The sequence below is a fragment of the Lolium rigidum genome, chromosome 3 (genome assembly GCF_022539505.1).
Source record: "Lolium rigidum isolate FL_2022 chromosome 3, APGP_CSIRO_Lrig_0.1, whole genome shotgun sequence".
In the NCBI taxonomy this organism is placed as follows: domain Eukaryota; kingdom Viridiplantae; phylum Streptophyta; class Magnoliopsida; order Poales; family Poaceae; genus Lolium; species Lolium rigidum.
In genome coordinates, this window is record NC_061510.1 from 343,797,357 (window position 1) to 343,819,583 (window position 22,227).

The 22,227-nt window shown below is 45.2% G+C and overlaps 1 protein-coding gene and 1 long non-coding RNA gene across 4 annotated transcripts; both read left to right on the forward strand.

The window, feature by feature from the left end:
• Window positions 1-2,354: 2,354 nt before the first annotated feature.
• On the forward strand, window positions 2,355-5,766 carry LOC124700187. Its single transcript, XR_007001668.1, has 3 exons — window positions 2,355-2,386; window positions 4,773-4,948; window positions 5,476-5,766. It is a non-coding gene; the product is annotated as an uncharacterized LOC124700187 (long non-coding RNA).
• A 5,003-nt stretch (window positions 5,767-10,769) lies between these two features.
• On the forward strand, window positions 10,770-14,394 carry LOC124700188 (nudix hydrolase 13, mitochondrial-like). Of its 3 annotated transcripts, XM_047232354.1 has the most exons (6): window positions 10,770-11,060; window positions 11,201-11,336; window positions 11,681-11,810; window positions 11,976-12,059; window positions 13,787-13,936; window positions 14,024-14,394. In XM_047232354.1, the coding sequence occupies exons 2-6, from the start codon at window positions 11,245-11,247 to the stop codon at window positions 14,210-14,212; spliced, it is 645 nt and encodes a 214-aa protein (XP_047088310.1). In that variant the 5' UTR covers window positions 10,770-11,060; window positions 11,201-11,244; the 3' UTR covers window positions 14,213-14,394. The 3 variants fall into 3 exon arrangements, with proteins under 3 accessions (XP_047088310.1, XP_047088309.1, XP_047088311.1); XM_047232353.1 differs by lacking the exon at window positions 10,770-11,060 and having other exon boundaries at window positions 11,150-11,336; XM_047232355.1 differs by lacking the exon at window positions 10,770-11,060 and having other exon boundaries at window positions 11,150-11,306.
• The last annotated feature ends 7,833 nt before the right edge of the window (window positions 14,395-22,227 follow it).

A 22,227-nucleotide genomic window follows, 5' to 3' on the forward strand; every position in this document is an offset into this window, starting at 1 on the left:
CAATCTCTGAGAAAGATTTATTTCAGATCTTACTATCTTAGATCAGAGTCTTGGTGTGCCATGATTTTCCATATGCTTTAGAGTTAGATTTATCATCTACCCCTCTGAGTCGGGCTTGAGATCTTCAGATTTAGATTCCTTGATCTGCACTTTTTTTTATTGCCCTATTGTGCAAGACAAGGTCTAGCATAGTAGATTTTCATGTGTTCCTCAGTTTCCCCCTCACCATCAATGTCTTCGCCGGCGCGAGATAATCATCTACTGCTATATATGACATGTTACTTCAGTATTACTGCATTCATTTCAACTTTTCAAAAATATTTAAGAATATAAGCTAAAGTTCCTCGAAGATGTATCATGTCGTTTCCTCTTAAGTATCTGCACGAGTAGGAAATATTACTTGATGCTTTAGATAAAAAAATAATATTATACAACAAAGTGGCAGAGCTAGATTGGAATATTAAGGACATCAATATACACTTATGGAGTTGTAAGGGGCCGCATGTGTCGGAATGCGAAGAACGTTTGTGTCCGCCAGCTACCACCTATTGTGCTTCATTTCCCCCCGCTCCCCCGATCTGTGGTTTCGAGGGGTGGCATTGCTCCTTGGGCCACTTCCTTGCACACACAACGTTATTGTGTACCTGCACATCGCCTTCAGTAAGGATTCACCCTCAAGCCGTTCCTACTCGCCCCACTCTACTCCCTTGGTCTTGCTGTTTGTCGTGCTCGGCCACATCTCTGCTCTGCTCACTACTGCCGGCTACTGTAAAAAAAACGCCAACACAAGAAATTAGCATAGTTTAGAAATCTTATTTTTGAATATTAGCAAAAGTAGTATAATTAGAAATAATCTTTGTAAACCTCTTTAAGAAATAGCAGTTATTATTTCTTTGCTGAATTTTGTTTGTATATGTTTTTCGCATATCCCAGACTCATTCTTAGTTCAACATAACAATTGGCTATCAGCTCATTATAATATGCATAGATTGTGGCCGCACTGGATATTCAGCTTGTTTCATATCCTAATTTCTTCGATTCTGCATAGTATTCAATTTCCCCTAATCATCCACCAGTGTGGCCATCCTTGTTGGGATCCAGTCTTCAAAAAAAAAAAACAAAGTTATGCATGTTTTCTTCTTCCACGGATTATGTAGGTCTCCATCTCCATAGATTGATGTTCTGATTTTAATATTAGTGCCCTTTTTTTGATTCATTACTGAGCCTCACGAGGTTCTCTAAATTTTGGTCATGCATATCCCAAGTCAGTTATATCGTAGTTCATTTTTTCTTAAGTTTTGTGATGTACATTCTAAGTTTTGTGATGTACATCTGCAACATTTTCTTAAGAAACTGGTATCTTTTGTCCATAGTGAAGGTGCTCTTTTTGTGTATTAGATGATATTTGCTTGCTCTTTGGGTTGATTGCTTCATAGATCCATGTTTAAATTCGATTTTGCAGGTTGAGGCGGTTGTACTGGAGGGGGGTAGTGTATCGTGGCAGCGGAGGTATCTGGAGCTGTGGAAGCGTTGTAAGTGAATATGCATTCAGTTTCTTCTGAAAAAGATCTTTTGCTGTTAACCATATTACGCCACGTGTTTGACGTTGAATCTCGATAGGCCTTTTGGTTAGTGCACAACTTACAGAGCAGGAAGTTATAAGGTCTGCATTTACGATAAGATGGGGGATGATTAATTATTTGAATGGGTCGTGGACAAATAAAAGGTTCTGAAATAAAGTTACGAGATAGCTCTAAGTGCAGTTTTAGAAGAATTAAAAGTCTTTAATCTTAATAACTATATATAGAACACATAATAGGTACACCAATGCACAGACTGTAGCGTTATTAGTATATCATTAATTGATTATTGGAAGTTCAGTAGCAAAGGAAGTCGGTGCTCAAATATCAGTTTGTGAAGATGTTTGGAAACTTCTGTAAGAAGTTATGTTGTATTCTTTCATGTGGATACCTTAGGAAGGTTTGAACTAAGAAACGGTTTATATGATACATCCCTGCAGTCTCCAAGAGTTAAGACATGTTAAAGATCTGGCTGCACTGCAGAAAAAATAATTATAATTGGAACCACAGAATATTACAAGAAAGTAAGTAAGAACTGTAATGGTCTGGTCCAGATTTTGAATGTCTTGTGGTTCAATAAATTCTTATGTATTCCACGCAGTTTTATGGACTGCTATCATGTCATGCTAAGTTGCTAACTTGCTACCCACTAATCCTATTCCAGCCAATCTGAATAAATATCATGCCAATCTCTTTGCTAATCTAGTCATTATTCTTCCTTGCAGAACCCAGGGCGCAAGGGGAGGCTTAGAACTTGAAAGATTCAAGCCTACTACAAGTCGTTAATGAGCCTTTCGCCCTCTCTGGTATTTTTTCTTTCTCCTTGGAGCTTGCCATTGAATGGACTTTGCATTGAAGAAATATTGGGGCAAAACAAAATGACTTGCTTGGAAAGTACCCCCTCCATCCCATGAAGATTGTCTGGGATTTGTGAAAAATTAAATGCATCTAGATGCTATTTAGTGTCTAGATACATCTAAAATATGACAAATCTCAGACAATCTTCGTGGGACGGAGGGAGTATTACCATTCTACTGAACATGTAAAGTTGCCATGCAAAAAGCGTAGATTTTCTTTTACAGTTTGTAGGGATACAATAGTTGCTAGGATCTGGATATTCAGGCAGAAAATGGAATATCGGTATGCTAAGTAATGGCTGATGTATTGTTGTGAAGCATCTTGCGCGAGGTACAGTAGAATTCTACTTCTACATATCTACATATAAATAAATAATTAAATAAATAAAGAGGATAAAATAGCAAGAAATGGAGTTAGATGCCCGCAAGGCGCAGTTCACATCAGAAAACCACCAAACAACCTACTACCTCTGTCCATAAATAGATGTCTTAGATTTGTCAAAATTTGAATGTATGTAGACACTATTTAGTGTATAGATACATCTAAATTTAGATAACTCTAAGACATCTATTTATGAACGGAGGGAGTATGTGTTGCCTAATGGTACCAAGGAAACCAGTAATGAGTTGTATATTGTTCACATCAGCTGTATATTGTTTACGGAAGAGTAGTAATGAGCAGCAATGACTTCTGACCAAGTGGCATTCTGACATTTCTGAGAACTGGACGTTAGCTGTGTTTTCTCCTGTGCTCTATGATGTTGGTTAAATCTTTTTACCTTTTACATTTTCAGTGTCGAGTTTTAGATGAAGTGATTATTGAGTTCACATTGTTTCTCAAACATAGTTGAGGACATTGCATGTGCAATACACTTGCCATTATAGAAGCAATTATGTTGGTATATATGTGCAAAAGAATTGGTCTGAAAGCCATAAAGAACATTGATCTGATTTTTTCTGCACCAGATCCTACAGAATTAAACTTTGGATTTCATTTCATATCTTATTTTTTAGGATGACTTCCTAATAATCCTAAAAGATAGATAGCCAAATCGTTGGCTTTGTTTGACGTGTACCTTTTTTTGCACTTGAAAAGGTATATGTATCTGCTTTCAGAGATGAGCTCTTCAGTTTGGCATGCACTAACATTTTTGTGATTGTAGAACAATTAGTTCTTCAATTTAGTATTCATTCTTCAGGCACATTCTGACTGTCAAAATATACTACCACTTTAAGATGGATCAGTTTATGTTGTTAGCCAGAATGTAATCTTGTCATGGTGTGACCTGCCCACATAGGTTGTGTGCAGGTTGTAGTGTGAAAAGCACACATAGGTTGTGTGCGTGCTGTGTGTGAATTAGTGCACATAGGTTGTGTAGGCACGTCTAGATGTGGTATCCAAGGTATGTAGGAAGAACTCTGGAATTAGGAATGTTCTAGAGTCAAGTATTTAGGAGTAGTATGAAAGATCTAGAGTTTGTAGAGTACTCTAGAAGTATGGTGTAGGGTTTGGACTGCGCCACATGGCAACAATCTAAAGGGTCATGTACAAGTATAAATAGGGGTACCACCCCTCCCATGTAAGAAGGAAACTGAGCATGGGTTGCTATCCTAGCATAGGTTGCTGGGGTAAGCATGGGGTCCTAGCATAGGCTGCTGGGGCAAGCATGGGGTCCTAGCAGCAGTTGTTGGGGCAAGTATGGGGAACTAAGCATAGGTTGCTAAGTTCTGTAGGCATTTGTTGCCGTGTAGTGTAGCATCCGTTGCTGCACAAGCTAATAGAAGAAGGCATCCACTGCCTGAAACTATCGTTTGTTCTCCTTTGTAGTTCTAGTCCTTCATCTTGTGCTTTTACTCGAGAGAACAGAGAGAAGTGAGAGAGAGCAGAGAGGGAACACTAACATATGTTAATGCTTCTACTTTGTACTGTCAGCCTCGTTGATCTTTTAGGAAGTGGTGCTGAAAAATAAGACATGAGGTGAAATAGTCCACTGTATTTGAACTTTCGACCCACACTGGACATATCCTACTCAGTCAGTGATATTTTTCAAAGTTGCAAAGTTTGTAGTGGCATGGTTCCACTCTTCCCTCCTTTTTTTTCTAAGAAAATGCAAATAACTTCCTTTTCTGTCACTAGCAAAAGATGTTTTACAAATTAGAAGCACTGGTCCAAGGTGAACACATGTCAATGCAATACTTTCTGAACCAGGACACTGTAGTTATCTTTTTTTTATACTCTGCTACTATTGCTGTGCTGCTGGTATTTGACAGTAAAAGCCTACTGGGCTGTTGGTATTTAACTGTTTGTTTATATTTCTTTCAATTTTCTTTACAGCAGTTGTGTGTCTCCGTTGAAACTGCTAAGTTCCACTGGCGCAGAGCAGAATTTTGAATACACCAGTGTTCTGCATACGCATCTGTTCTAATTGATTCAGTTGAAGAAAGGAGCAAAAGGTTCTATCAGTCCACGTTGTATTATCCCTGGAGGGTTATTCTCTCCTTTACAACTTCGTAAGTAATCTGCCTTCTTGAGTTGTCATTCGTTTTGCTGGTTTTCTTCTATGTCTGTTGGTCTGATCTTAGTCAAGTAATCCTGGGTGGCATGCAACAAATATACTCTCAGGGAAAAAGAGGAAAATATGGCATGTGATATATATAATGGATTGCACTGTTCGGTACAAATATTAGTAGGTGGCACCTTTTACTTTTCACTATAGGTAGTATTTTAGTAGCTTCAGAAACATTCCACTACAATGGCAAAATTTAGTATCTTTATAGTAGTTTTAGTATGAGTATGAAATAGAAGTAGTGCTTGATCAGGAAAGTTCATGATAAGGTACATAATGTTATAGTCCACTGGGTATAGTGTTGCATCTGCTATACTTATTCTGTTTTGTACATGGAGCATTTGCTTGCATATATGGCATCTCATTTAGTAACCAGTGTGCCACATTTTTTGCATATATCTGTACTTGACTGCTTGTGATTCAGCTTCGAAATACTAGAAGATAACTATTTGCATGCATACGACGTTTCAGTCCACATGGAGGCATACCTCCAAAACAACACACACTTCGAAACAAGTCGCGAACTGCGGATGCTGCACTGCGAAGTTTGAGCACGAGATCGACTGTTTATGGTGTTGAAACAGGAAGATTGAGCTGGCTGAACCAGAGCAGAACCTACCCCTGGGCTGATATACGAACCGAACTGAGTGGGTCTTTGGTATTGCTAGATTTGAGAGAGAATATTAGCTGCGGATCTGTTTCTGCATAACTTATTTTAATCACTGATGCATCTGCTGTTATGGCTGCATGTATGTGGGCAAGGCATCAGTTGATTGAAAAAAAAATCATCGTTTGATAAATTTATCGTTCCATATCTCCTCAAAACACTGCTCCCGGAATGGGAAGCTGTGCTTGTTCAGAGCAGGTCGGCTTTTGCGGCCCACCTGTCGGTGACCTGTCGGTGGGGCCGTGGGTTTGCTCTGTTTCCCTCTACATGATCATACTGGTTGGCTGGCAAAATACAGCGAAGTTTTGCCAAAGTTTGTTCATTGTTAATGCTTGGAGCATCTCCAGATTTCGTAGGTATTATATTATAATAGTTGATGTTTAGTTCAAACCAGAAGACATGGAAATTTAGTGTTATATCTTGCATTGCATTTCCAAGATAGCAGATATGGTCAAAAACTGTTCTGTACATGGCCTGCCTTGAAACATTTCGGTAGCTGTTGGATACTATTGATATTTATTTTCCTAAAAGCTGATAGAAAGAAAGCTTGTTACCAAGTGACCATTAAAATAGATTTAGCCAGAGCACAGTCATCCACCCAACATGTGATGGCAAAAAAACAAAGAGGAGGCCACCATGTGGGCTCGGGCAAGAGCTCCTGGCCTGAGATTAGTGCTACCATCAGAGATCAGACTGGGATGTGCACTACGAGTCATTCTCTTGACCTGTAATCAAAACTCTTCATGTTCGATGAAATGAAACGCAATAGCAAAAAAAAAAAAAAAATAGATTTAGCCCTGCCCATGGATGATTTTTTTTTTCCTTTTAGATGAGCAGATGGAATGACATCGTTGTTGATCCATGATTTCATGAGCTTAGAGCATCTCGGGCAGAGCCTGTAAATCTGCGAACCGAAAACCTAGAGTTCGGTCTCCCGAACTGTTCATTTTAGTTGTATTTTATGATGGCACAGATTAGAAATCGAAAACGCGAACTGCGACGCGGGAAAATTGTGATGCGACGATTTAGCGAGATTGAACCCATTTTGCTCTGACCGAGCAACATTCGTCAATAATTTACATTAAACTTGGCAAAATACGTAGCAGTTCTAGTTCTAGCTACATTCGATAATCTTAGACCTAAACTACTAGATTAGGCCCCGGATTGTCACCGGGGCAGTTCTTGCGGCGGCGGGGGTTTTCCGCGCCGGCGATTTCTACGCGACGATGAGCGCGGCCACCTCGAACGCCGCCGCCTCCGCCGAGCTGCCGCAGGCTAGAGGCGGCCCGGCTGCGTCGTCGTTGCCGTCGCCGCGCGGGGGAAGCGCCGGCAGCGGCGGGCTGCACGAGCCGGCAGGGGGCGCCTCCTCGGTTTCTCCTCCGCACGCTGCCCGGCGCGCGAAAGCACGCGGCCACTTCCGTGCCGCCCGCTTCCAAGCGCCGTCGGAGCTGGCTTCCCGCCGCCGATTCGGCCCCCTCCCCTACCTACGTGTCTTGCGCGGCCCATTACGGACGAAGGGGTGGTGGCGGCAACAACGTCAGCGGCGGCAGAATTGCTCGTCAGAGAGGAGGGGGAGCGGCGGCGGCGGAAATGGTAGCGGCAGAGGGGAGTAGGGTTTAGAAACGAACTCCCCTCCACGGCCCCTTTTAATACGGGGCGGCCGCCGAGTTTCTCCGGCCCCCGAACTCGTTTTACGGGCCAGGCCGCGAGTTCGTGCTCCGTTCTGGCCCAGTTTCGGCCTGAACCCGTAAATCCGCCGGACTTTTTCAGTTTCGGCCTGTTTTACGGGTTCTGTTAGAGATGCTCTTACCGCTCACATAGACTTTTGAGTATTGTCCTCTGCCATGGAGTAGAGGGCACTAGGGACGGAGTTCTTCTTGCTTTTTTTTTTTTGAGAATCTGGAGTTCTTGCTGGCTCTACCATTTCGTCTGCTGATGTTGATATACTATGTATACTTTATTTTTTTCTACCGTCTAACAAATGCTTGCAAATATGCAATACTGGTAGATCTAAATACATGACTGTGGGCTGTGGCGACTATGAAATAACGGATTTGCTAAGTCTAAGGCGACTGAGATTTTCTTATGTCTCAGTCGACCTAAGAACCGTTGGATAATTCTGTAAGATTCGTGCAAACTGAACAGAGGCGAGAAAAAAAATAGCGTGGCCGCACGGAGTCGAACCCACGTCTTCCGAAATCGCACCAACAGATCCATACCAGCAAGCCACTAGCTCTTAATGACGATAAATCACTACGACAGTATTATATAGATAATTTCACCGGTTTGTTTCCATATAGTTCAAAGAGCAATTAGACTGCATTTGTTATGATACTTTTTTGTTTTTTCTTTTGCCTTCTTTCTCATTATTTATATTATCTGTATACCTTTTTATTTCATTTCCATGTTGACCTTTAAAGAAATGTGCAACTAACTCGTCAAGAAAAGTGCAACCATGATTTATTTGTATTTTCTTTTTTGTTATTTATGTTGGTATTTTTTGTCATTTAAATAGATTTAAATTTTCTCCATAATTGCACCGTTTGTCAACAAAAGTACAACCAGTATTTTTCTAATTTTTATCATGTTATTTTACAAGTCACGCTTTTATTTTCTCAAGACCGTTCATTACCGAGTAGGGTTTTTTCAATATACATGCACTTTTCTCAAGAAATACTTAAATCCATCCAATTTCAATACGAGTTGCATTTTTTCTCAAGAAATATGCAACTACCAATCAGTTATTGATACAATTTACATTTTTCTATAGAAATGTGCAACTAGAAGTTTTTTATACGAGTCGCAATTTTCTCCAACAATGTGTAAACTAGAAACCGAATATTGGGTATGAGTTGCACTTTTCTCAATAAATATGGAATTAGCAACCTATATTCGATGTGAGTTGCACTTTTTTTTAAAAAATGTGCAACTCCATCCGATTTCAATATAAGTTGTATTTTTTTTTTTTTGAGAAATGTGAGACTAGCAATCGTTTATCGATATGAGTTACACTTTTCTATAGAAATGTGCAACTAGAATTTTTTTTACAAGTTGCACTTTTCTCCAACAATGTGTAAACTAGCTACCTATTTTTGGTACGAGTTACACATTTCTCAAGAATGTGCAATTAGCAACCTATATTCGATGTGAGTTGCACTTTTGTCAAAAAAGCGCAACTCCATCCGATTTCAATTTGAGTTGCATTTTTTCTCGGGAAATGTGCAACTAGCAACTGGTTATTGATATGAGTTATGGTTATTGATATGAGTTACGCTTTTCTATAGAAATGTGCAACTAAAAGTTTTTTATAGGAGTTACACTTTTGTCCAACAATGTGTAAAACTAGCGACTGATTATTTTTCATATGAGTTGCACCTTTCTCAAGAAACGTGCAACTAACATATTTTTCTGGTTTCCATATGTTTATCTTTTTTTTTGCTTGTTCTTATATTTTAAATCACTGGCACTTTTGAGTTAAATTTCAGAAAATGTCTAAGTTAAATGTCTAATTTTTTTATTTTCGGTGAAGTGCCAATACTAAGCTAAGTGGAATATACACTATCGTTAGTCAGCTTCGTCCAAATTAAATGGATGTACGGAGTACGATATGTTCTGCAATAGGTAGGAAGCTAGCTAGCTAGCAATGCTGCTGTGCATGCGCGTCGTAGAAGTGGGCTGATGCTGCTCGCTGCATGCTCGTACGGCGTCGACTGAGACGTAAGAGCATCTCCACTCGTCTCCCCACAGAGCCCCCCACGGCCACTTTTTTTCATCCGGACGGCGAAAAACGGCCCAGTCAGGTCCCCGGTTTCTCGTTTTGGTCCGGATTTGAGCCTATTTTCGTCCGGACTCCCCATGCCATCCTCGGTTTCCCGGGGGTCTCCCGGGGACTCCGGATGAAGCTAAACCAACCGCCCACGCCCACGTGTCTCCTCTTTCGTCCGGATTCCCCGAGCCATCCTCTTTTCCCCCGAGAAACGCCGCTTGGGGAGCACACGACTGGGAAACTACTCCTCCCCACGCCAAATCTTCCTCCAATCCGGACGAAAATTTCGCCGGATTTGGGCGTGGGGAGCGCCAACGAGTGGGGATGCTCTAACGATTTCTCAGTGGACTGCTCCCTAGTCACTCCCATGAAATAACGGGCGCAGCACGTGCGCGGGGTCCTTCTAGTTTGGTGTAAAGTGCTACTATGTAGGCCTCATCAACCGATAAAAAGCAAATGATTCTACCACACCTGAGAATTCACTTATTTAATATCTGCAATGTGTCACAGTTCTTCCTGGGCATTTCTCGGGCCGGGCCGGGCTTTGGGCTGGCCCGAAAAAAGCCCGACGGGAAATCCTTGGCCCGAGCCCGGCCCGGCCCGACCAACTTTTAGCAAACTTTGGCCCGAGCCCGGCCCGCGGCCCGAAAAGCCCGGTTTTTTCCGGGCTGGCCCGATGGCCCGGCCCGATCTAATGGTAATTTGCATTTTCCTGTGGCCCGAGCCCGGCCCGATTTAGTTACTGGCTGAAAAATGACGGCCCGAGCCCGGCCCGATAGAGAGAAAAAGCCCAGCCCGGCCCGGGATTTTCGGGCCGGGTCGGGTCGGGCCGTTCGGGCCGGGCTTCCCATGCCCAGGTATAGTCACAGTTGACCTGATAGAGACTAGAAGTTCTACAGTACTATTACCTCCGTTCTGAAATATTTCTTTTTTAGAAGTCTGATTTATCTTTCTAAAAATGATTATATTTCCGAACGGAGGTATTATAATTATCGCAAAAATGAGAGATTCAGCAAGCCACTTTCTAGGGAAAATAAAAATATCCAATTTTATACGACTCACTGCAAACATAAACGATCAAGCAGATTCTTCGTCTATGTTGGCGGTCTCCTAGTAAAAATGGGTTAGTTGACACAAAGAAAGTGCACGCACCCATTGACCAGGTGACAGAAAAATCAATATAAGGAAGGAGTCACTTTAAACTGGTAGAAAATTTGAAGGGGTTTGGTGCAAATTGCTGAGAAATCTCTTGTTCAGTCCTATAAATAGCTCCAAGAACCGCAAGATGCTAGAATCCCCCATCTCCAGGTACTTTGTGTGTAGTAATTCGGATTGGATCAAATCCAAAGCTAGCTATAGCTATTTGGCTACGACCTAGCTAAAGAGATAAGGATTTGATTCTTGGAGCATTGGGTTCTGAATAACATCCAATCAGATTAGGCACCTAGTGGGCACCCAAATCTAGAGCTGGAAGCAGTGGACGAATGCAAAGCAAGAGATTCTTGGTGCCAGTGGCATGCAGCTCGGAGAAGCTTGTGACATCAGGAAGGATACGAATTGATGCTTGCTGGTGTTACGAGGCGGAGTTGGATTTGGTGTTGCTATTGGATTTCTCCACTTGAGGTGAGCTAGCTAGCTAACTCTTACAGTGTCTCTCTATTTATAGATCATTAGTAGCTGATGGTGTAATTAAGCAGCTCAGATACATGTGTGCAAGCTCAGGAAGTCAGTTTATGACCTAGAAGTGTAAATTGTGTGTATAGGTTCTTGTTGAGATAAGGAAACGGAATTATCGAGCCAAGAAAACATGGCGTCTTCATCCTCGGTGGTGGACATGGTTTGCGCGAGGCAGGGACGCGACCGGCAGCGGTATGAAGGATGTTATCGACTTGTCTCAGGGTACTTAACTTATTACATGTTTCCTTCATCATCATTCATTAATCTCTTCATTGGACTCCAAAGCTCGCCTTAATTACAAACCAAATCAGATCGATCTCTCCAACACCTGGGTAGCCACATGAAATTACACAGACGTTCGGAAGAGCAAGCAAAAAAACTCTACTGTTAGGATTTAGTGTGTATTTGGTGCCGAAATGACCCGATGCAAACTAAACCAGATTAACTAAGTTGTAGATGAATGAAGAGGAAAATAACATCGCAAATCTGTAAAAAAAACTTTTCGGTATAGGCTCTACATATATCATAGGTGCCATCTTAAGCATGTCTCTTTTTTCCTTGAACAGATGCATCCCTTACATGCTCAAGGACGACGATGTAGACAATAGCTGCTGTCTGAAGGATGATCATGTGCTGGACAAGCTCCAAGTGCTCATGATATCGACACCGAAGCGAATGGATCTCATCTTTCCAAAGGTGAGCCAATCAATATAGACGAAATTATATGACGATACACAATAAAATCTGTTCAATCATGTGAGGAATCTGAATAATTGCCTATATAGAAGTTTAAGATCTAGAAACTGCCATGGGAAAGCTCTAGGTGACAAGGTTGTGATGTGGCTGGTCTGGTCTGTGCAGGGTGGATGGGAAGACGATGAGAGTGTCGAGGAAGCTGCCTGCAGGGAGGCCTTTGAGGAAGCCGGCGTCAAAGGCATTATAAACGTACGTGCCTGCCTGCCCCCTTCTCTCTCTCTATCCCTCCCTCTCTCCCCTGGTGACGTGGCATATAAAATAGTAATAATACTAGTTAATAATCAAGAACATGTGTGTAATGCCATGATGGGTCACTCTCATGGCAATGTCTTTTCTTTGCATTTGGATGGAATGGATAGAATTTGGTCAATGTTAAGTGGCTAGCAGCTTGGAAAAGTCAGTTACCGCGTACCGGTGGTTGTTGACTGTAGAAAGCAATGTTATTTTTGGAGCGTTATGTTTTTCTTTTGCTTTTTGACCTTCGTTGTAGGGTGATTTTGGACCGTTATGGTATATTGCAAGAAAAATATATGTTTTGAAATGAAACTAATCATTTTAGAGTACCAAGGGCATCTCTAGTGGCCCATCCCATTTCGAACACCAAATGTATCCGTTTTGGTTTGTTTAGGTTAGGCCGTGGACAAGGAATCGGCCATCTCATCCGGCTTGTCCATTTGGGTTCGGGGTAGTCCCAACGACCTGATGTAAAAGATGGAAAACACCATATTATGTTTTACTTTAAGATGGGAATATCTCATAAAAAAATGATGAAGCAAGAGAAGAAACAAAGATACATAAAAAATAATTAAAAAAAACTCTTCGTCGTCGGATGCTTGTCGCTCGGGCCTGGTGCCCGAGCCGCCAGAGTCCACCAGCAGCCCCCTATTCGTCCTCATGGAGTCGCGGTGACATTGTCGGTCTCCGTAGCTGACTGAATGAAGGCTACTTTGCGGGCGTTCTTGATGGCGTCCTTGACGGTCCGTCCGGACCTTCCGCTCGGTCTTGTTCTCCGGTGGTGGGTACTTGCCATTGAAGCCTCCTCGTGTAATAGCGCCGGCCAGTACTCGCTATATGTGTGGTACTTTGGGTCGAGCCACAACGCATGCTTCTGCCTGCGGCGGAACACCTTGTCGCCGAAGTCCTTCGGCAGTGGCGGCATGGGAACCTGACCCAAGCTGATAGCAAAGCCTTTCTGCACCGTTCTCGCTTCAGGCTGCATGAGGATGCCATACTTGGTGAGCTCGGTGGCCTCATGCCAGGACACCCAACATCTATCGATGGTGCCGGTGGGGGAGAATGCTTCATCCGCCGGTGGTCTGGGGAACAAGTGCAATGACGATTGATGCAGGAATGGCGCGTGCTGCCGCTTGCCTTTAATAAGGACGATGGGTGGCCATCATCAATGCCGGCGTAGGAGTTGAGCTATCAGCTTTGATGGCAGGGCAGAAGGCGAAGCGGCCGCTCGGTCGCTGCTAGGCAGGCCCGAGGACTACGCGGGAGGACATGCGAACGGTCCGTGGCACGTCCGCGGCTACGCATTCCTAGTCTATTTGCGTCCGGCCTCTCAGCAAGCTTTTCGTTGTCCTCGTGTCTGCGCGGACCAAAATGGACCAGGTTGGTCCGTTTATGTCGGGTCGCTGGAGATGCCCTAATCTACGCAATGATAGGAATGCAGAATGTATCAACGTACTAAATTACAAGAGCTGCCACGCATGATGGGTATTTCAAGTTTTCTCAATTTCTTTTGCAAGTAGCAACAAATATACCAATCCTTGGTTATTTAGGTGGCCGGTCAATTAAGTCATATGCTGCACAAGTACTGCTACCATGCTACTCTGACTAAAACAATATGAAATACATTTCTTGCACATGCGTTACATGAAAAGTTAGTAAAACTGAAGGTGGCTTCAATTCAGGGGGCTCCACTAGGAGAGTGGATCTTCAAGAGCAAGAGCAAGCAGAGCAGTTGTGGACAGGAAGGGTCTTGCAAGGGCTTCATGTTTGCACTCCAGGTCACTGAGCTGCTGGAATCATGGCCTGAGCAGATCACCCATGGCAGGAGATGGGTGAGCATGTCTCATAGATGCAGAATTTTGAGTTTATATGTTCAGAAACTCTTGGGTAACTGAATTTTATGTATGTCTGTTATTCAGGTGCCAGTTCGTGAGGTGGACGGTCTCTGTCGATACGACTGGATGCGAGAAGCGCTCGACAAGCTCAAGGAGCAGCTGGTGTTTGGGAGTAACTTCAGTGCGCCGCCATCACTGGAGTTACCAGACTCATCTAGCCTGTGCATGGTGGTGTCACCGGCTGTACCTCAAGGAGCTGTGGCCTTGTGCTAATTCCTTGCTGGTTTTACTCTGTATCTGAACCTCCAGGAGCTAATGCTTCAGGTCTGATGAACGGCGATGGTCCAGGATTCTCATATGCAGAAAAAGATGCATCAACATTATAAATTATCGCGCAATCAGTACCACAAGGGTGTTACTTATTATGAAACGATTAATAATTTAGTGATAGAGAAGAGACGATGTGAAATGTTTCAACCTTGTGTTAACAGCCACGCAATCACCACAAGGGGGAACGTAGCTAACAGATACGCTTCGATTGTGAAATGTTTCAACCTCATTTTACTGTAACTTTGTTCTTTAAATCTGTGTAATGTTTTTCTTCAGTTTATGAGAAAGTATCCTGACTCATGCATTAAGATCAAAATTGTCGAAATATTGTTTAGAAATGATCACTGAAAGTTCACATGAATTCAGAAGGGCAATGGACAGTACCCTTCGTGTTCATCACAGGGAAACGTCCATTCAGGATTTGGCATATTCGACATAGAGAGCCACATCTTCATCTTGAAGCTAGAAAGACTGGAAAGAATCAACATTCTCGTAGCTTCATCGACAAGATCATTTGTGATCACAATGAATAGGAACCATAAATCTGACAGAGCAAGCGACGAATGGCAAGTACAAACATGCATGGAGCAATTAAACTGACAATAGAGCCAGTCTTCAAGCAGTGAGACCCAGTTTCCATTCCATATATGCAAAGGCAGAAATCAAATGCCTATACTATCAAGCGGGTAATACATCACTGCTGGGAGCTGGGGAAATCAAAAACATTCCATCTCCCACATGCAGGATTTTCTACAGAAGATCAACAGATTATGCACTGAAAAATAAGGCCGGTTAGCATTTTTACACAGCTTACATCATAATTGTTTTAATCAGCAGAAAAATACCAGGAAATGCTACTTCTAAGTAATCAGCAACTTTTATACTGCTACTACTTCCTAACACATACATGTACAGTTGAAGCAGTCCACTTCACCCACTTATTCAGAAGAATAGAAATCCTTCTGTGGGATTGTCAGCTATGTACAGAGGGAGATGCCCATTTATTTGCTCAAGACTCTGGTCATGGTTTGCCCTTCTTTCATAAGGGGCTAAATGCAGCTGCAGGATCAGGACAAGCTCGGCCACCGTTTGGTTGGCCCAGAGTACCAGGCTAAGAAGCACCGATACGGCCAGACAGATACGGCGATACGGATACAGGGATACGCGATACGGCAATTTCTAGAAACAACAATACAGAGATATGGCGAATATACATATAAAATTAATGAAATGCTATGCAATAACTTGTGAAGTCCAAGAATAATTGAGGCTGCGGAAGAGAGAACGATTCCAGATTGCGGGGAGGCGATTCTAGACGGCGGCGAGCGACCCCAGACGGCGACGGTGGCAGCGCGCTTACTCCTGAGACCTTAATCCAAACCACTTCCATGGTTAATCAAGCAAATAGATAGATAGGGCACTGGCTATTAGGGTCACTAGTGGGCTTTGATTGGGCTTCCCAACGTTCATGTGTCCTAGCCGTGCCGATGATGTTTCTGGCGGTGTATCGGTGGTGTATCGGCATTTTTTTTCTTTTTTTTTCTAAAATAAGAAAAGCCGATACTCCTAGGATACGTGTATCGCCCGTGTATCGAAGTATCGGCAGAGTATTATACGCGAACACGGCAGACTTTGAAGTATCGGTGCTTCCGAGGTACCAGCTACTACTGAGTCAATAACCACATCAAAGTTTATTCGGGTGTTGATTCTCCTGCTGGTGCTGCAGGTTCAGAACGTAATGAATGATGTCAGTGTGTTGTGAGCACAAATTCTGTTGCAAGAAAAATGTTGACATACCTAGTACTTCCTCCTTTCCTAAAAGCTTCTCAACTTTATCTAGATGCGGAGATATATAGATATATTTTAGCCATATATTCATCTGTATTTAGAAAAAATTGCGAAACTTCTTTAGAAAATGTGGAGAGTACTAATTTGGATGGTATAGCGGCCAGATCTGCATGGGTTCTTTCGCCGATGCAAACTCCTCGAACATGGTGAAAGCAACGCATCTTTCTGTAAAGTGAAATAGAGAAGCATGGTTGCAAAGGGTTAATTCATGAAGGTACGTCTACAGTATCCTAGACCATGTAAGGTGCAAACTAAAAGGTTAAATGCAACATACTAGAACTTATATTGCACTGCACTCGCGCAGTCAATGTTCTAAAATAAGCAACTTGCTTCTGAAGAACTGACTGTTATCGCAAATATGCGGGTTCTGATGTTAAAGCAGACCATGTATCAACAATAACAAACAGAATCTAGTAGTACAATGGTCTAGGTTTTTTTTTGTCACTGGCATATTCAACCTCATGATTTTTTTGCTGACACCTCCTCGCTACCCATAAGTAAATAGTAAGTAGTATCTGCTTTGCCTGTTACCCTGACTTCGGAACAAGACGATGTGCTCGTCTGGTGTTGGTCGGGGGATGGAAGCTACTCTTCCAAGTCTGCGTATGAAGCTTTCTTCGCTGGCTTGACGAAAGCTAACATCACCCAGGTGATCTAGAGATCGCGGGCACCGTACAACTGTAAGTTGTTTGCTTGGTTGACCTCGCGGAATCACTATTCGATGGCCGGAAGGTTACAGCGCCGGGGACTGCCCTGCCCGGTGTCTTGCCCGCTCTGTGACCAGGAACCAACACTGTGCAGCACCTACTCCTGGGTTATGTGGTGACACGGCATGTTTGGTCTTGGGCACTCGCCCAATGGGGTAGGGCGGACTAGCTTCTGAACGTGGATTCGGACTTACTGGACTGGTGGTCCTCCTGTTCCTGGCCGAAGACGCATTGGCGGGATATATGGATAGTGATCTTGCTGGTCTTCTGGTGCACTTGGAGGCACAGAACGACATTTTCTTCAATGGACCATCAAAGAGAAGATCAAGGAGCAATATGACATGTGGCGCGTGGCCAAGCTTTTCCGTGGAACTGTTTTTTTTAAGAACGTAGACTTCTCTTGTGGCAGTTAGGAGAGTAGGCTTTGGCGGGGAGCTCCCCCCCCCCCCCTTGTGGACAGCATGCACATTGCCTTCTTTGGCATCATTCTATGTGATTGATACACCTTCCCAATGTGTATTCTCGAAAAAAAGGTAATCATATTGCTCCTGCAAAAATATCCAAGCTTGTTGTGCTCACAATATCCCTGGCCATATGCTAGTGATTGAAGCTTTGTAGCTACGACCTCGATCGGTGAGTGGAGCAGCAGCACTTGATCAGGGATTCAGATTTGGCGGTGCTCTTTGAGTAACGAGTGGGAGATCATTGTGGCGGTGTTTTTTTTTTTTTTGGTTGTGTGCACCCTTAATGTATCAGCTAGTTTTTAATGTTATGTTGGTGCGGAGGCTAGGTGTAATTGGTGTTTCTGGATATTAATATATATTTCTTTGTAAATAAAGACTACGAGAGGAGGACGTTACCACCGACGGGTTCCACGCCTGCTTGAAGTCATTTCTGACAAAGTCATTGTGACGGGCGACTATCGTGTTGGAGAAGGGGTTTAAGGTCCCGTCAACGATAATGAATTCTATACTAATAAGTGAAAGATAAGAATATTGATACATGTTCGTAAACTAAACAATGAGTATGGTTGTTTCGGGTGAGCATCATATGTATTTAGATTTTACACCTTGGAATCTTTGATAATTATGAAAAAAATCGTGAATACGGCCAAGCTAAATGAAGAGATGTAAGATTCTTAAGAACTTGTGACATGAACCTACCCAGAGAAAAGTCATGCCATGAATAATCCATCAAATACAGATATAATAATGAACTCCTTGAAAATATATCCATAGGCACTACATAGTACTCCGCACCAACAATTGATTCATGCAGCCTTTTAAGTACATAATGTTTTTAATTTTTTGGAAATGGGGACATAGCCCCAGCTTCTGCAACAATTGATCATTCATGCAGCCTTTTGTTGCATTATCAAAATTTAAGTATGACAAATGATTACATCATGGATCACACAAGGTTGATACACGAATCAACCATCTAAAGCTAAAGAAAACATGAAGTCACTGCATCACCATTTAATTTTATCATCAAATCGCTAACTAAACTGATGTATAAACTCCAAACAAGTCGACTGCACCCCAGTAACCTGCATAAAAGAACTCGTTTTTGTATTGTTAAATATAACCATTGATGTTCCATATACTCAAAGTAAGCACATTCACCCACTCGGATTTCATATAACATAGTATACTAAAACCATAATTGTTAATTTTAAACGCTCGGGCTGAGGCCACGGTGACATCACCATGTATGATTTGAATAAGGGGTGTGTAATCCTAGGTTTCGTGGCCCAACCGCACAGCTAAGAAAATAACTATTCATGGTAAATAATAATCTAATTGCTCATTCGTACCAACATTAGTAAAAAGGGGTTGTCTGCTACAAAATGTCACGCAATAACAATTTTCCAAGAAAGTAGCCTGGCAGGCTCATGTTCTTACAAACAGATAGGGGGAAATACAGGGGTACAGAGGAGAAGAAGACAACTAAACAAATAGAAGCAAGGGAACACAAGGGAAGGGGGAGGTTAGCATCCGAAGCCAACCGAACCCCCTCGGGAGGCTAGCACCTCAAAGGACAGTCACTATGACTTGGCAAGCGAGCGAGGGGCGGCGATGAAGATCTGCAGAACCAAGACCAAGCACAGTCGAAGGGCGTCGGATAGCCGAGACTGGGGCGACGACACCGGTGTGCCGACCCCGTGGTCGAAGGGCGATGCAGAGACGAGGCACGCCACGAGCACGAACCATACAAGGCCACAACCAGACGTCACCTTGGGGACCTCAAGCCGACCGCTGAACGGGTATCTCCGGAGAAATACACACCGCAAGCAGGCAGACCAGGGGAGGAGGTGGTGGAATACGTGGACACCAAGAGAAGCACGCGAAGAAGCATCCCGGCACGGTCGAAGGGTGTCGGATAGCCGAGTCCGTGCGGCGACACCGGTGTGCCGCCGGCATTGCCGAAGGCGATGTGCCACCGAGACCAAACACAGTCGAAGGGCGTCGGATAGCCGAGACTGGGGCGACGACACCGGTGTGCCGACCCCGTGGTCGAAGGGTGGCGCATACTGCGGCAACCCCAGGATGTCCAGGCAGCTCGATCGGGCCACCATGACAACCACCTAGTCCCGCAAGTATACGAGCGGGCGGCCAGCGGGGCGACAAGAGGCAAGCGCTGTACCAAGCGCAGAGCCAAGAGGACGCCTCCATGGAGGAGCACGACACCCACAGGCGTCGTCGTCCACAGGCTTTCGCCCGGATGTGCATGTCCACCAAACAACGGGACAGGCCAACCTCCTCTACCCTACAGGAGACCGCGGCGAGGGGTGGAGACGGGCCACCGGAGAAGGGGGAGCGGTCGAGCTGCAAAGGGCCCACACCCAGGACGGAAGGGCAGCCGCATGACCCGCCAGGAGGAGGGGCAACCACCAGAAACCTGTCGGAGGGGCACAACGCCGGCCATCCATGAGCCAAGCCACGCTCCAGGGGCCGGGATCAACGGCCGGACACCCAGGGAGAGAACTCGGAGGCCGCCGGAACACGCAGGAGCCGAGGTCAGGCCTCACGCGAGGAGACCCGAGCCACCACGGCCAGAACCGCCGGGGACGGAGGAGCAGCACCACCTCCCAGCAGGGCAGCACGGCGCCAGGGGCGGCGCGCGGCAGACGCCGAAGGGCCTCACCACGGCAGAGGGCAGCCGGCAGGCCAAGCCCCGTGGCCTTCACGGCCAGATCCGGCGAGGAATCCCCCAACAACCAAGGTGCGGAGGAGCGCCGCCGCCGGCGCGACAGGGCCGCGTGCGCCAGCAGGACGGGCAGCAGGCTCGGCGGCGGAGGAGCAGGAGGCGCCGAGGACGGGCAGGGCAATGTCCTGGCGGCGCATGGAGATGAAGGGGAGGGGCGGGGGAGCCGGAGGATTTGGATGTTGGGGGAGAACGAGCTGGAGATGCTCCCCGCCGCCTCCGTCCGCCGTGGGACGGCCTCCTCCGGCGGCGGCAGGAGCTGATGGCGAGGTGGGGGAGGGGGCGGTGGGCGGCGGCGCGGGGGTCGCCTCGGAGTCGCCCGAGAGCAACCCGGAGGCTAGGGTTCCGTTACTCTACGCAATAACAATTTTATTTGGATGAATGGATAAATCATAAATACTTCACCTGAGGACATATTACTGAAATTGATTAACGGCATCTGAGCTAAACTGTTCTTGAATTCTGAATTTAGCGATTAATGCGATAATATGAGTATGTTGTGGCAGATTCTGCACACATACGCTATACATGTACCTTCTCTGTGGGGAAAGATCTACTGAAATGTTGTAGCACCATAGAACTAACAAGCATAGTTTGGTACATAGATTTTACCTTTGTATTTTTTCAGAAAAGCATCATCCATTTTTAAGCGCTTCTCGACTTCTCGGTATATGAATGGATGGTGGGTGAACTGAATAAAACATGCACTTTTCCCCATGTCGAGCAAACTGCAGCTCTACTCTCGGATACCACATCATGAGCTATAAAAGAGCATGCACGACACCTATGTGTTTTCGTATTAAAAAGCAAGTGAGCTGTGCCTAACTCGATAGCTCACTGTAAAGTTTCTCGCCAGGAACCAAAATAGTTCGTCTATTGTTTGATCAAAAAAGCTTTGGTATCTAAGATGACGTAATGATAACGTGAGTTGTGTTTCCAGAGTACTTGCTCGTTTGGGATGAGAGGCGCCAGGATTAGTGCCGAGACTTGGGTTGGGCTTTTGTAGGCTAGATCGGAACCTGGGTCAAACACAACGTGGACCGACAAGGAATTGAGCACGATGTGTGGCACGACCAGGTGCCACCAGTCAGCTTGGCACGGGGACAAGCACAGCGAGGAAAGTGAGCCTAGCTCAATTGGTTGAGAAAGTGGATGTACAAACCTAGCATCTGAGTTCAAATTCTTACAGATGCGAATTTAGGTTCCTGTTTATACTTGAGGTCCAGGTTGCTCCTGGTACTCATGCAATTTATCTTGAGGACTATGCTTTAATCTTAATCAAGATTAAAAATCTTAGTACTCATGCCAAATGATTGTGTGCATCCCTGGTTGGTGCAGAGGCCGGGAAGTGAAATTCTCCCCATTTTAAAATGGCAGCGTCATCTCATATTCTCCTCTGCCCTCCCCGCACCCCAGCCTCCCCAGCCCTAACCGCCGCCGCTGGTAGCGCCACCGGAGCAAAGACCCACGGGGCGTGGCGGCAGCGGGGGCCCTTCCTCGCCGACGCATGGTGGACGGTGGCCGGATCTCCCCTTCTCGACGCTTGGCGGACGCGCGGATGGGATGGGCGGCGGCGGCCTGCGCTGCGCCCCTTTCTCCCGTTGGCTCTCCCCCGGTGGATCGGCCGGCGCGGTTGGGATGGGCGGTGGCGGCCAGCGCTGCGGTCTCCCTCCTCGCGTCGGCTCTCCGCAGCGCTCCGGCAGGGCTGGTGGTGGGCGGCGGCTAGGCCCATGGCCTGCGCCAATTTCCCCCGCCTCTCGCCGGTGAGTGGAGGCGATCTTGGGCTTCACCCGCGACACGAGGTCGCTCGGGGCAGCAGCCTTGGGTACGACGGTGGAGGTGGCCCTCTTCTTCGCCGGAGAGGGTCGTCCTGCGGTTGGTGGTGGTGGATCTATCGATCTATCACCGCGTTCCGGCGGTGAGATGGAGATGGTTGGAAGCCGGCGACGGAGTCGCCGGTGGAGGGTTGGAGTGGCCAGCCCGGTATGTTCGCCGACGTGGGGGTCCGACCTGAATAAAGGCGGTAATCCTAGGGTCTCTCTTGCGTGAAGAGGAAGACCTACCGACGGCCTGGACTCGTGATCTAGCCGGAATGTTGAGTTCCGGAAGGCTCCGCCGGCGAATGTAACAGTGCTTTTTGCCTGGAGTTTGCTGGATCGGTGGTATTCGGTCGTGCGCACCCATGCTTTTATTCCG